General features: G+C 36.2%; 1 protein-coding gene across 1 annotated transcript; it reads left to right on the forward strand.

The window, feature by feature from the left end:
* Positions 1 to 332: 332 nt before the first annotated feature.
* Positions 333 to 13,159, forward strand: LOC128212053 (homeobox protein Nkx-6.2-like). Its single transcript, XM_052917295.1, has 3 exons — positions 333 to 1,092; positions 3,001 to 3,173; positions 11,005 to 13,159. The coding sequence occupies exons 1-3, from the start codon at positions 630 to 632 to the stop codon at positions 11,182 to 11,184; spliced, it is 816 nt and encodes a 271-aa protein (XP_052773255.1). The 5' UTR covers positions 333 to 629; the 3' UTR covers positions 11,185 to 13,159.
* The last annotated feature ends 1,166 nt before the right edge of the window (positions 13,160 to 14,325 follow it).

Consider the following 14,325-nt stretch of genomic DNA (forward strand, 5'->3'; position numbering starts at 1 on the left):
TAAAGTGTAAAACGTTTACTTCTATCAGCCAGAATTATTGAATAATTTCATAATATTTCAATAAATATTTCAAATCTTAATAAAAAGAATCCTTAGTTTTCTTAAGATTTTACATAACGCCCAATATCGCTCGCTATCTCACAGGAGGCAGATTGGACGCCCAATATCGCTCGCTATCTCACAGGAGGCAGGATTGGACGCCCAAAGCGCCGCCTTTATGTAAATATTCCATCCCGGCCAATACGGGCCGACCTGTCTTATAAGGCAATCTGTATCAGTCAGCCATATCCCATGTTCAGTAAAGTATTTATTTAATGTATCGTAAAATTCATACGACTTTCACTTTCTTTGACTGCCGTAATTTGGAAAGGTGCTTAAGACGGTTAATTAAACCTGCCTTTATGGATATTATATTGAAATGATACTCAAAACAAGATACAAATGGGATATTCTGATATTAATAACGGAGGAAAGCAATTTAGGAATTTATGAATAAATATGCAATGTCTGTGAAAAATGACTCTTTGATGAGTTCAGTTGTTTATGAATAAGCTGAGCTGTTTTTATAGGATAAGCCGCAATTAGCAAGAGTTGGAGGATTTTTGACAGAAACACATTAAATATATACAATGTTGGACTATTGTAACAACACGGATGGTAGTGCCTCGAGCTACCAGACGTCATCTCCTTCGATGACGTCATTTTTCAATATGGGTATGACGTCACCTTTGACGTCACCGGAAACTCAACAACGTCAGTCAGCGTTCGTGCTTAGCAGTCCGCAACTGGCCGCTTTACAGACTCTTACAGAGACGAAGGCGCCCATGTGCTCCACGGCTGCCGACACCAGTATGTCTAGTCCCTATAGTTATTCGCAATCAACATTAAAACACTTGGGACTCTCATGGGCACAAACATCTCACAGAATAACGGACATTTTGGGCCGGCCCCTGAATTCGCTCGGTGTCCCCTCTCTAAACGCGGGGATGTACCTACAACAGCAATCGAGGCTTTCCAAACTGGCGGAACTTCCGGGCCGCCCGCCCATCTACTGGCCCGGCATCATGAACAACGGCGCATGGAGACCAACCGGTAAATGATTTATACTTTTCATTTCCACTCGTACTCACATAAGCAATATAACGTTTGTAACTTACTTCATGTTGCACGAACTTTCGGAACAATTTAACATAAACGCCATCCACGGTGTCAGGGTTCAAACGTTAACAATGGCCGTACATGAACTGGTATTATACTAATATTAGAATATGCACGTTGTGGGATATTATCGAATTTCATGTTTCGGTCCTATACGTCAAAATGGTTTTCAAAATAATATTTAAGGCTCTAATGACAGTTAAATTACAAGAAATACTGCACATCAATTGAACTCAAAGAAAAATCATTGTAATTGATCTATGATTTAAACTAGTAGCAGTGAATACTCTATTCGAAGGCATATCCCTTGTTCTACCCTAACTGAAATTTGTGAAATAAATTCAAACTGACAAAATAATAAACCAGATACAAATATATTTAATGTTTAAGGGATATTTTATATTTAAAAGGGATGTGTTCATTTCGTTTAAAACGTAATTAATGTATCACATTTTCAATTAAAACAGCTAAAAAGTTGATTGTGCATTAACATGTGTGCTTTTTATGACAGTAGTAAATCAACTATATTTCATATGTCTAATATCCTTTTCTTAAATAGAATAAACGCATAAAATATATTAATAAAGAAATATATATAAAATAAAATGACGAGTTGTTACAAGATGAAGTAATAAATTGAAGATAATCTATGTATAAATAGTTACAATAAATAGTTACAAATTTTAAGTAATGCACGGATGGAAGTAATATAAAAAACTTTTTTTAAAAATGACAGCAAAATGCGATATCTTTTTCTTGTAAAATTATTTCATCACAATACAAAAATAGGCATAGTATTAGTAATGTGAAATTTTGACAAACCCCGTATTATTCAACCATATTTGAAGGAAAAAAAAAACCATGTCTCTAGTCGGTAGTCGCTGAAAGAGCCGATACATATACCCTTGGAAAAGGTTGGGGTAGAAAATACAGGGTGCAGTATATAATATTATGTTCCACACCTAATCACTCGAAACAAGGGCTACTAAATAGTGCATGCTTCCGATTTGTAATTAATTAAGTTGTGGCTTAACCCGGAACGGCATTTCTGTACGTCATTTTTCGGCATTAATATCCCATTGCGAGCCTATTAACTCGATACCTTAAGCTGAGTTTTACCTGCAATTTCCTTATTAAAGTATAAATCAAATACTAATTAAATCCTCATTGATTATAATATTTATTCTTACCCAATATTTTCTGGATATAGGACGTAAAGGTTAATAAACAGTAAATAAAACAGCAATTTGTTTGGACCCAAATCAATAGTTTCAGGTGATTTATCAAAACTCCGGGACTAGTGAAAGATTATTTCTAATGTGGCGGAATCATTTCATAATATGATAAATGAATAAAGGTTTCGAGGGTCAGGGAGAGTTACAGCCACTATTTCCCCGTAAGTCCCGGGGTATCAGGGCTATATGGCGACGGGGTTGTTGCGGAGTTATGTGGAAGACCCGCACGTGGGGGGATTTGGGCTTGCTACAACTCATGAAAGACTTTTCAGCTGGGGGTATAAGTACTTAAGATTTTTGAGATGTAGAAAACTAAGCAACACTATTTTTTGCAAAAAGAACAGCTGAATACAAAGTTTTACACTATCTTGTTATCTTAACAAAACCAAACGGCAGCTGCAGATAAATATTTTTTAAACATACATAAGCATGCCAAGAAAATACTGAAAACTCGTCTGCACATGCCTTCATAACCATCATTGCATGCGCATGCGCAAATGAAGCACTAAACCGAAAATAATGGGTGTGTGTCCAATTTTAGGGTGATATTTTTGAAAGCCCACTACATCGAAACTAGCGGTTTCATGAAGCGTTGTTTTCTTTTCAGCGCAAGGCAACGTGATAATCGACAAGGACGGCAAGAAGAAGCACACGCGGCCCACGTTCTCTGGTCAGCAGATCTTCGCGCTCGAGAAGACGTTCGAGCAGACGAAATATTTGGCGGGCCCTGAGCGTGCTAGACTCGCGTACGCCCTTGGCATGTCAGAAAGCCAGGTCAAGGTACGGACAATAACTTTCCCAGTATTTGGCTCGTCCGTCTGTACGTCCAGTGGGCATAAGGCTACACTGCGATTTTATTAAGCTTAAAAAATAACCAAATCAAATTAAAATGGCCAGGCTTCACAGTTAATGCTTGTTAAACCCCCTCATTGTATTTCACTACAGTGTATGTTCTTTAGTGATTTGTTTAGTGGTCAATTTATAATATTGAAACAAAATATTTCCCCATACTGAAACAAAGACTTCGTGAAAAGTATGTAGACAAACGGCTTACTATTGCAAATAGAGAAAATATCTTATTTGTAAAAAAAAAGAACATTAAAGTTGAAAAATAAATTGAAAATATTGATAAAGAAGTTTATCATTGAACTGCTTTGTCAAGATTAAGATTGACTGCACATTCTTTAGAAATAGAAACCGGAAGCGCGCCGGAGAGAAACAGGAATTGTAAAATGTGTTATACCAATACGGTTGAATATAAATATCATTTTTTACACATTTTCTCTCTGTATACTAAGCTGAAGACTAAGTACTACCTGAATTGATCATGATCCACTAACTTTTGGACTATTAGGATTTGTTTTCAAAATGTATACTCACTTGTATGACAAAACGTTCTGACTCGTCGTTGCTTCTTATTGGTTAGATGTAATATATTGCTGTATTCTTTTTATATACATGCATTTGTGTAGCTACAAGTCATACTTGTCAGATTCTAATCTAAGCTGTTCATTTTATCTTTTGGGTGGCCATCCGTGTATATATTATGATGTTTGTGTTTTACTAAAACTGAAGCTTTCGTGCGTTCGCTTTTCTAAGCATAAGCAGTTAGAGATACTAGTTAATTTGTCAGTTTAATCTACGTGTATTCGAATTAGGCATAAAACGTTCTCTTTAATTTGTGACTTTGCCTTAAAATATTTAACAAATGATCTTGTTTTTGTTGATAAGAGGACTGGGATAAAAATATGGAACGAGAGAGGCCATTGGTATGGCGTCTTGGAGGAGGTTTGTTCTGACAGGGCCGTCAAGAGAAGGAGCTTTACTTCTTTCGTTTCATTACTTGGAATCGATGTAAACCCGACAATTGATGACTTAATTTACAAGAAAAACACCACAAATCTCATGGCCGATACACATAGACTTTATCATCCTCCATTATATGGCCATTGTTCAATATTAAACAGTAAATCGTATTGTCTGGTTTATTGACAAGTTATGAGTTTGTGTTTCGGATCAGAATTTTCTTGTTTTTGCTATAAACATTACATTGACATAAAATACTGATCGAAATAATATGCGTGGAAAATCTTAGAATTAATTGTATGTCAGTGTTTTGACCGCACAAAAAATGCCAATAAGAATTTCCGCAAGAAATCTTAATCTTACTTAAATCATTATGTATATAAGTTAATATCAATTAGCATAAAATAAACCGAGATCCTTTTTATATCATCCTGAAGAATGGATCGAAGTAAAAATGATACATGAAATTATACTTTAAATATCTAATAGGCTAAAAAATCCTTGTTTCCACTAATATCTCCAAAAAATAGGGGTCTAGCATAACTTAATTATTATTTTTTCTCTCTTTTTTTGAGAACCGTGATTATGTTCCAAACCGAGCTATATCAGGGTATATCACTATTTTAGGTATAAAATGGTCACATTTTAGCGTATTCACTCAAAAAATGCACATATTTTAAGAAAATTTGAAAATGAATCCATACTACGGCAAAAGTTGTAGGGTCGGGAGGTAATAGGGTCGGTCGGGTAAATGGAAACAAACAGTATATTTTACGCCTAAAATGTTTTTCAAAACAAAGTTGTGTTGCGAAATTCCGGATGTAAACTCAATATCTCAAGACTTTGCTTTAAATGCGATATCTACGGTTTTTCCTTGGGTTTAATTATACCATATTGTATAACTATCACTGTGAAGTGTTCTCAGTATCAGTACATGTATATGCATTAAGGCATCATCATTTTATGTATGTATATATGTTGTCACGTTATGTGTAAGCGTCACCAGGGGATGCCCATAACCCACCCATTGCTATGCATGTGTTCGGGGAAATAAAAGGAAATTTGGTACGAAAGACCGGTGGTGACATTTCAAATTCAATATTTCATGATTTCCCCTTTATAAGTTTACGATTTCGCGTTTTCAACTTCACGAACTCACGAATTTACGATTTCAACTTCACTATTTCGCGTTTTCAACTTCAGAAAAAATCACGATTTCACAATTTCACGATTCCCACGAATTCATGGTTTTCACGATTTCAATTTCACGACTACACGAAATGAAACTCACAAATTCACAATTATGAAAAAAGAAATCATGAAGTCGTGAAGTTGATTACAATTACTTATGAAGTTGAAATCGTGAAATTGTGAATTCGTGATGTTGAAAACGCGAAATAGTGAGGTTGAAATCGTAAGTCGTGAGAAAGAGTGAAGTTTTAATTCAAAACTTGGTGAATTGGTGAATTTAAAATGTCACCACCGGTAATCCGTAATTTGGTGATTTTTTTGGTATGTAATTATGAAACAATATTAGAACAATTTCTTGTTTTCACCATCAAACAATGCTAATAAGAAAAATGCTTATGTTAGAATGACTTAGAAGCATTTAAAGGGACTCTCTCATGTTTTGGGGCCAACAATATGGTTTTCTGGGTAATGCATTTGAAAAGACTTATTGTATTAATGTTTTACTGTATGATATCGAAATTGCGCAAGAACAATTATAGCTTAAAACAGTGTTCAGTGGGGTGCGAATACACGCCGGTAAAGTCAAGAAAAAAATAGATATCCGACGTTTTCACCACTAGGCCACCTCGACTAAAACAAAATAGACTGAATTTTTTACCTTTTAACAATACATTAATTACATCACGTGGTATTGTCAATCAACCAATAACGCAACAACAGAGTCGCAATTTAGTGACTAAAGCGTTGTTCGGCTAATAAAAATCGTGGTCTTCAACGACGAAATTTGAGCAAATATCAACATTTGCTGAAGGGTTTCAGCTTTTGGTATCTCAATCTTAATCCTTATGATTTGCCACACTTGATTTGTCATACAAAAAAAGTGCATTTAACAAAAACATGAGCGAGTCACTTTAATCCCTAGTGATGAAGTTGGTCTGGAATGAACTCATCTCATGCACTCCTCAATTTTTTATGTTTACAATGTGACATGCTATTTGTTGGCGTCACCAGGGAATACCCCTGACCCATGTGTTAGGAGGAATAAAACAAAACTCAATGATGTCTCAAGGAAAGAAAAAAAATGCCTTGGAAGTATTGAAGCCGCTGGTGATGAAATAGGTCTGGAATGTACCCATCTCCAATTACTGACTGCTGCAAGTTTGTTTAGTCCCTGTAAATGGTCACCGACTGAAATGGCTTATCTGGGCTTTTAATACCCGCTCATTAATAAAGAAGCATTCCATTTCAATCAGGCACAGCTTCTATTTACTCTGCGGAGTTTCTTTTCACCTAAAGTGGGCCGAAATTTTGCCCATGTTTTCTAATCGTCCAGCGACGAAGATAAATGACCGCTGCCTTCATTAACATTTGCAACCATTGTCAGTTTAATAGACCACACTGACTTGCAAAGAAATACATTATAACTACGGGCAAGTAACGAGTGTGTACGTACATTTAATTAAAATTATCGTATTCTCTTGCATTGAAAAAAACATGTATTAGAATCAACGCGTGAAACAAGGCTGCAGTAACAGGCAGTATCAACTACAGCAACAGGCAGTATCAATAACTGCAACAGGCAGTATCAATAACTGCAACAGGCAGTATCAATTACTGCAAAAGGCAGTATCAACTACAGCAGCAGGCAGTATCAACTACAGCAACAGGTATTATCTACTACAGCAGCAGGCAGTATCAACTACAGCAGCAGTCAGTATCAACTTCAGCAACAGGCAGTATCTACTACAGCAGCAGGCAGTATCAACTACAGCAGCAGGCAGTATCAACTACAGCAACAGGCAGTATCAATAACTGCAACAGGCAGTATCAATTACTGCAAAAGGCAGTATCAACTACAGCAGTAGGCAGTATCAACTACAGCAACAGGTATTATCTACTACAGCAGCATGCAGTATCAACTACAGCAGCAGTCAGTATCAACTTCAGCAACAGGCAGTATCTACTACAGCAGCATGCAGTATCAACTACAGCAGCATGCAGTATCAACTACAGCAGCAGGCAGTATCAATTACTACAAAAGGCAGTATCAACTACAGCAGCAGGCAGTATCAACTACAGCAACAGGCAGTATCAATTACAGCAACTGGCAGTATCAACTACAGCAGCAGGCAGTATCAACTAGAGCAGCAGGCAGCATCAACTACAGCAACAGGCAATATCAATTACTGCAACTGGCAGTATCAACTACAGCAGCAGGCAGTATCAACTACAGCAACAGGCAGTATCAATTCCTGCAACAGGCAGTATTAACTACAGCAGCAGGCAGTATCAACTACAGCAACAGGCAGTATCAAAGACAGCAGCAGGCAGTATCAACTACAGCAACAGGCAATATCAATTACTGCAACTGGCAGTATCAACTACAGCAGCAGGCAGTATCAATTACTGCAACAGGCAGTATCAACTACAGCAGCAGGCAGTATCAAGTACAGCAACAGGCAATATCAATTACAGCAACAGGCAGTATCAACTACAGCAGCAGGCAGTATCAAGTACAGCATTTAGGCAGTATCAAATACACCAACAGGCAGTATCAACTACAACAGTAGACAGTATCAACTACACCAAGAGGCATTATGAACTATATCATCGGGTATATCAGCTGCAGCAGCAACAGGCAGTATCAACTACAACAACAGCCATGCAGATTTCTATCAAAACACGTAATATCGCTCAAACATTTTATGGCATGCGTGTCTATTGTTGTCGCTATTTCACAGAGCACATTTGCACATAATTTAAGATTATTCAATTTATCAAAAACAAGTAAGTAACTCAGTATTATACGCGTATTTAATCAATCATTCTTAACCTTTAAGTCTTTCATTTTTGGCAATTCAAATCACATCATACTGCGTATAAATGGACATTATTATATAAGTGATTTATAAATTAGAGAAAGAATTCTGTGTCTTTTTTACGTTGTCGGAAACACATATTTTAGGCCCCAATAATGAGATAAAAATACGTACGCTTCCTCAATTTTGTTTTGATATAAATCTATAACATGGAGTTTGTTTTGCCTGTTATTAACTTTCTAATGTGGTGTTTGCTCGGTTTAAGTAACCAGCGACGCCGTTTACTGAATACTTTAATTTTAAACTAATTCCCTCGTCTCAAGATGTTTGTATGTTAAATAAGGTAGGATGGGAGGAAGATGAATATGTATGCCATGTTTCGTTACATGTTTGCTCAAAACATCACTTAAATAATTGCTGTATAGCGACGTAAATCCGATTGAGTGAGGGGCGTCTTAAAATTGTTGTTGATAAAACGTCGCGCCCAAAACTCAGTTTTTAGTAAAGATTTGTTACATTTAGACGAGGGCATTTTAGCAACATAATTACATATTTTGTATAGAAATAAATAAATATTAAATAATTCAATAGGAAATTGGCAAGCACATCGGAATAATACACTTAAAATATTCGTAATAAATGAATCATTTTAGAGAAAAATTGTTGAATGCTATATAGCATTTTTTGTCCGATATACTTATATAACCATCAAACATATAACACCAGAGGAACATTACTTCGTACTTAAGTTGTAACTACATCAGTATAAAAAGAACACCCACCATATCCACACCATTTTAACATTGCTTCGTACTTAAGTTGTAACTACCTAAAAGGCTATAATACAACTGCAACTTTTAATATTTATTCCAGTAAACTTAGAACGACCCTCACAGAAAATGATACAACGACACATCCCAAACTTTCATTTCTCTTTTTATACAGCGATGTCGAGATTTGGGATTAACGTGATTAATGCGCTAAACTGCGTGTCAGGTTGTTTTATAAATGATGGCCGCATTTGTTACATAATCTACAAAACAGTCCCATACACTCGCATTATCTCAAATAAAAATACTGGTAAATACCGCAAACTTGTGTAACATTAAAAAAGAATTCGGAAAGTATCATTTCAATGAGTTTTCATAATATGCACAAGATAAAAGCATTTGCAGAAACATTTGAAATACCAAATTTATGTTTCAAATTGTCGAAATCGAAAGTAAAAACAGCCATTGTTAAAGAGTATGTTGACGGGTATTAAGATTGTTTATTCTGTTTTCACAAAATACTTGAAATAAAAAACTTTAAGATGGCCTTAACATGGGCAAATATTGTAAAACTGATTTTCTCCTTAGAAACAAGCAAACACTGTCACAGGACAGGAGAGTTCTTGTTATTTGAGTATTTGTATCGTTATAATGAAACAATATACACGTGTAGCAGTTTAATGTCTTTGATAAACACTTGAACTGCGTTATCGTGTATATGCGTACAATAAAAAAGCAAAATTAAGTACCTCACATGAAAGAGCAATTTTGATTAGTCGTTAGGTGTCACGTGAGGTGTCTAGACTCCAAAAATTGATAATGACTCCTCATTTCAAATTGCTTTTTTTCATGTTTTTGTGTTATTCAATGCCACCTTATGTAGTTATTACTTTCTGTGTATGTATCAGGCACTTCAGGCCCATAAAGACCCTATTATCATTAATCGTATCGTACGATCGCTTCTCCGAACTGATAAATCCAAGTAGTAAATAGAGGATAATTGTTTGCTTCAATGTAAGGTCGTAATATCTTTCACCGAGTTAGCAACAACAGCTATATTTCAAGAATGGCTTAGCCGCGAGTGAACTATTCACTTTTGGTTTTCACGAGGTGAAAATTATTGCGATCTTACACTGAAACAAACGTTGTTTAACTTTATATTTAATACCACGGATGAGAAATAACATTTAATTGCTTTTTTTAAAGCGCCAAATTATATGCCAGCATAACGTCATTACGGAAATGAGGATGATGAAGTTGTGTCCCAGCCCTGTGCACATTGGCGATTGATTTGACATAGAGAGCGGGCTGAAATTTCAAAACAGTTAAAATATCGAAATGTTATTTCACTGTTTAAAACAGTGAAATATATTTTTTATTGTGTTTATAAATCTCTTTTATTACCGGAAAACATATAATAATATTATTTGTTTCGAAGCAAGTTTGTAAAATTAATCGCGTTGGGCAGTTTCTTTTTTATTTCCAAATATATCTTCGAAATCAATAAGTGATCTTACGGTAATCTCTTGAACTAGAATTCTTAATCTTACGATATTTGGTCGTACGGTCATTGGAAGGATGGTCCTAAGTCAAAATACAATAAGAGACTTGTCAATTTCGGTCAATATGTAGTTCTGCTGACCTGTCAAGTTATATTGACCTCGGTATAGCGTGCTCGGCCGATATCGGTATAAGGTGCTCAGTCAGAATCACTCGGTATTGCGTGCTCGGTCTTTATCACCAGATATAGTTTGCTCGGTCAGTATCACTTGACAGGTCAGCAACACATATAATTCCCATAATCTGTTAAACAATAGTTACCCCACGCACAGACCAAGGCCGAGTAATTGAAATTTATGATACAGTAACACACTATGTTGTTTTATATTTCCTTTGAGCAGATGCTAGCTTGTTCATGTCTCAAATCGCTCGGAGGCACGTGGAGGATCCAATTTCTTGTTATTATATAGACTAACCATTTTATTTACATAACGTTCTTATACATGTATCTATGCTTATCTTCAGGTCTGGTTTCAAAACCGGCGGACCAAATGGCGTAAGAAGCACGCGGCGGAGATGGCGACGGCGAAGAAGAACCATGACGACGGTGCCGACATGTCGGGAACCAGTGACATGGAGGACGACATTCCCGACAGCAGCAGTCCACTCACAGACGACAGTTTCGATTTCAGTGCGCTAAAATGACGTTACAAGTGTTTATCGTCTCCAGTAAATTCAATTCGCTGAAGTGACGTCACCAGTTCTGTGTATATTTTATCCATTGCAGAAAGCTGAAATGACGTTTCTTGTGTAACGCGAAAACGAGGCTTAACTAAAATTAGATTACATAATGGAGTTTCGATATACGTAGAGCAATGTACAGCGCCGTTAACAATGTGCTTGAATTATGTGCTTCAGTAATATTGTCATTGAGGAGGCATACACACTTCCCGAGAAACAGGGTATAATTAACGAGAATTGTTCAGACAATTGTGTCAGCGCCTTTAAGGTCGATGGCCATCATTTTGTTTTCGCATCAACATTGAGTGTATGTATATTGTTAGTATTTTAGAAATGCTGTAGAAATGCCAGTTAAATAACGGGCTGATATGTTTTGTCTGCATTTACGTAGATGATCTGTTACATCTGTATCTATGTATGGTGTACTAACAGCCGATTATTCGGTTGTTTGTTTGTTTGTTTCATATAGGAGTATATTAGTTTTACATTCCGCTGATGTCACTAATCTCATTTTACACACAGATCTTAATTTCATTGCGCAGCTCAGTAATGCTTGCCAATACAAGCAAGCATGAACATACCTACGACGTGCTCTTTCCGGGCAAAAATAAATAACCGCCCTTTGACATCAGAATCATGCAGAAGCCACCCACAAACAGTCCAAAGTTATTTTGATTGTTGACTTATAGTTTCCCAGCTCACTTGGATTATGTATTCATGTCTGTTCGTCCCTCCATGACATTCACCTTATCATGAACGTGGCTGGGCTTACCACCCATGGAAGCTCGATTCACTTTTAAAACAAGAGCGCATTCATCGAACACTAATACTGCGAGATAACGGACAAAGACGTATCAAGTCTGCAAACAAGCCCAACTTGCATTGAATCAAATGCGCAAACTAGGCCGGGAATGTCGTCAAAGTACGCCCCATTAATCAAATACCTATCAGTCATTTCTCAAATATTCTAGGGTCAAAAGCCATACTTTTCGATCCCTTAAATCCCTATTGAGTTTGGGGTTAGCGAAACAATCATCTCGCGGAGTTGCATGTTATCACGAGAGCTGACATTTGACCCGGGATTTCCTGACACACACGTGACTCCACACTTGACTAATTTATTGACATGTGTTACAATACATGTATTAGATTGTCTCCATACAATCACTTATTTTCACTTTTTTCTTGGTAACAACTTAATGAGAGAATGCAAACTTGATTGTTTTGTGTTTTCTGCTCTCTTGTGGCAAAGGCTTAATGTCCTAACGGATTTAAGATTACATATATATTATTAAATCACTTTGTAAACATTTTCAGTTCGAGTTTCATCAACTTCAGGTCTCAGTTTTATGAAAATTTCCCATGTTGTATTGAATAAATTAAATTTCTTAAAAACACACAACACCAATGGATACATTGGATGAGTTATATTGGTTTTCGCAATTATGCTTTGTCCAATTTGAGGGCAGTATTTTTAACATCTCTTTACTGTTATCTCGGAAAAACTTTAGTCAGCCGTTATTGATTTAGATCTAGTGTTTCGTGATTTTATAACACAGGCTGGATCAGAAGACAAAATATAATTTCAATCACCAGGCAGGTTTAGGGTTATTTTATCAAATAAATGAGCCTGGGGTGTCGTACACTTAATGCATACTAACAATCTTTAATCATGAGATAATAAATAGTTAACTAACAAAATGTTTTTCAAACATGATATCTTCAACTGTGCATCAACATCTGACTATAGCTCGCGTGAAACTGAGGCCAGAAGCAGACATATAGATCCAATTTGTGCAATGTTCCCAACCCCTGTCATGATGTTCCATTATGCCTAAAGCTTGATCATCGTTATTGCTTATGTTGTTATTTATAATAATACAGACACTTCACTTTACGCAAAACATTTGGAAACTCGTTAATAAAAGTTCTGAAATCAGCCAGTTTTGTCGTTCCTTATATTATTTACACAAACAGTGTGTTATGTCGTTGAGCTAAAAATCACGGTGTCAAGACCACATAGTTTTGACGTCATATGTAAGCATCTACTTATTGTGTTATTCTGTTATTTCAGATATAAATGCCAGACATATTATCATTCCTCTACAATTAGTTTTCCAAAAAGGTTGACAATGGACGCGATCGAAAAGTAAATATAGAGAGTTTAGAGGGCCGCACAATAGCTCGCTTCATTAACATAATGAAAACCACAGGGACAAGCCCGGTAGTAGAAAATGGAATATTATCCAAGTTTGGAGGCACAATATAATTCGTCTTCGCTCATTTCAGTTCATATCTTGGAAACCCAACCAAAATTGGGATGCTTTGGTTATTTAAGTTTACAGAATATATGTTTTCAATACATTTTACTGGGAAGATAATAAATAAACTAAAAGCATGTAGTCAATGAGAACTTTCATAAATGCAAATTAAGCAAATGTTTCACCAGCCAGTTCCAACACACTAATCTTTCCACTCTGGTAACCTTTTAACGAACTCATGTGTAAGTTCTGATGGCTGTGTTGAAGCAACCCCTCAGCCGCGTTAAAATGCTTTAATTGTCATAAAGATTAGCTTAAACTGCCGAAGATGGACTATTTACACGCATTCAAAATCCATATATGCGACAAATCCGGAGCTTGTCTATGTGGCATTGTAAATAACTGCGGAAAATTATGATTAAAAAACAAACAAAAACACAAAAACAACAATACTGTCCGGCAGAAAATTTATCCGAAATACCCACCAAGTTTCTGATCACATGTGACACATCAAAATCACGTGGTATGAGCAACAGGAATATGAATATAAATAGTACATCATTCACCCTGGATCTAGCTAGTAGAGTACATCGACACAGTTAGTATAGATACAGCAATGAAGGCTAGCACAAAAATGTAAATACAACTACATAGTTTGAGATCTTCCACACCCATTGACATACCATCATGTCGTTTGTGGAAAGGCATGATCGTCTCTGATCGTCATGTCTATATGGCACAGATAACATTCATTATTTTGTATGTCTCAATATTCCGCATATGCCTTTGTAACGTTTGTATCCTAATCAAACGGACGTTGACATTGGCCTACATGTGAAGTTTC

The sequence above is a fragment of the Mya arenaria genome, chromosome 12, assembly GCF_026914265.1.
Source record: "Mya arenaria isolate MELC-2E11 chromosome 12, ASM2691426v1".
NCBI classification, from domain to species: domain Eukaryota; kingdom Metazoa; phylum Mollusca; class Bivalvia; order Myida; family Myidae; genus Mya; species Mya arenaria.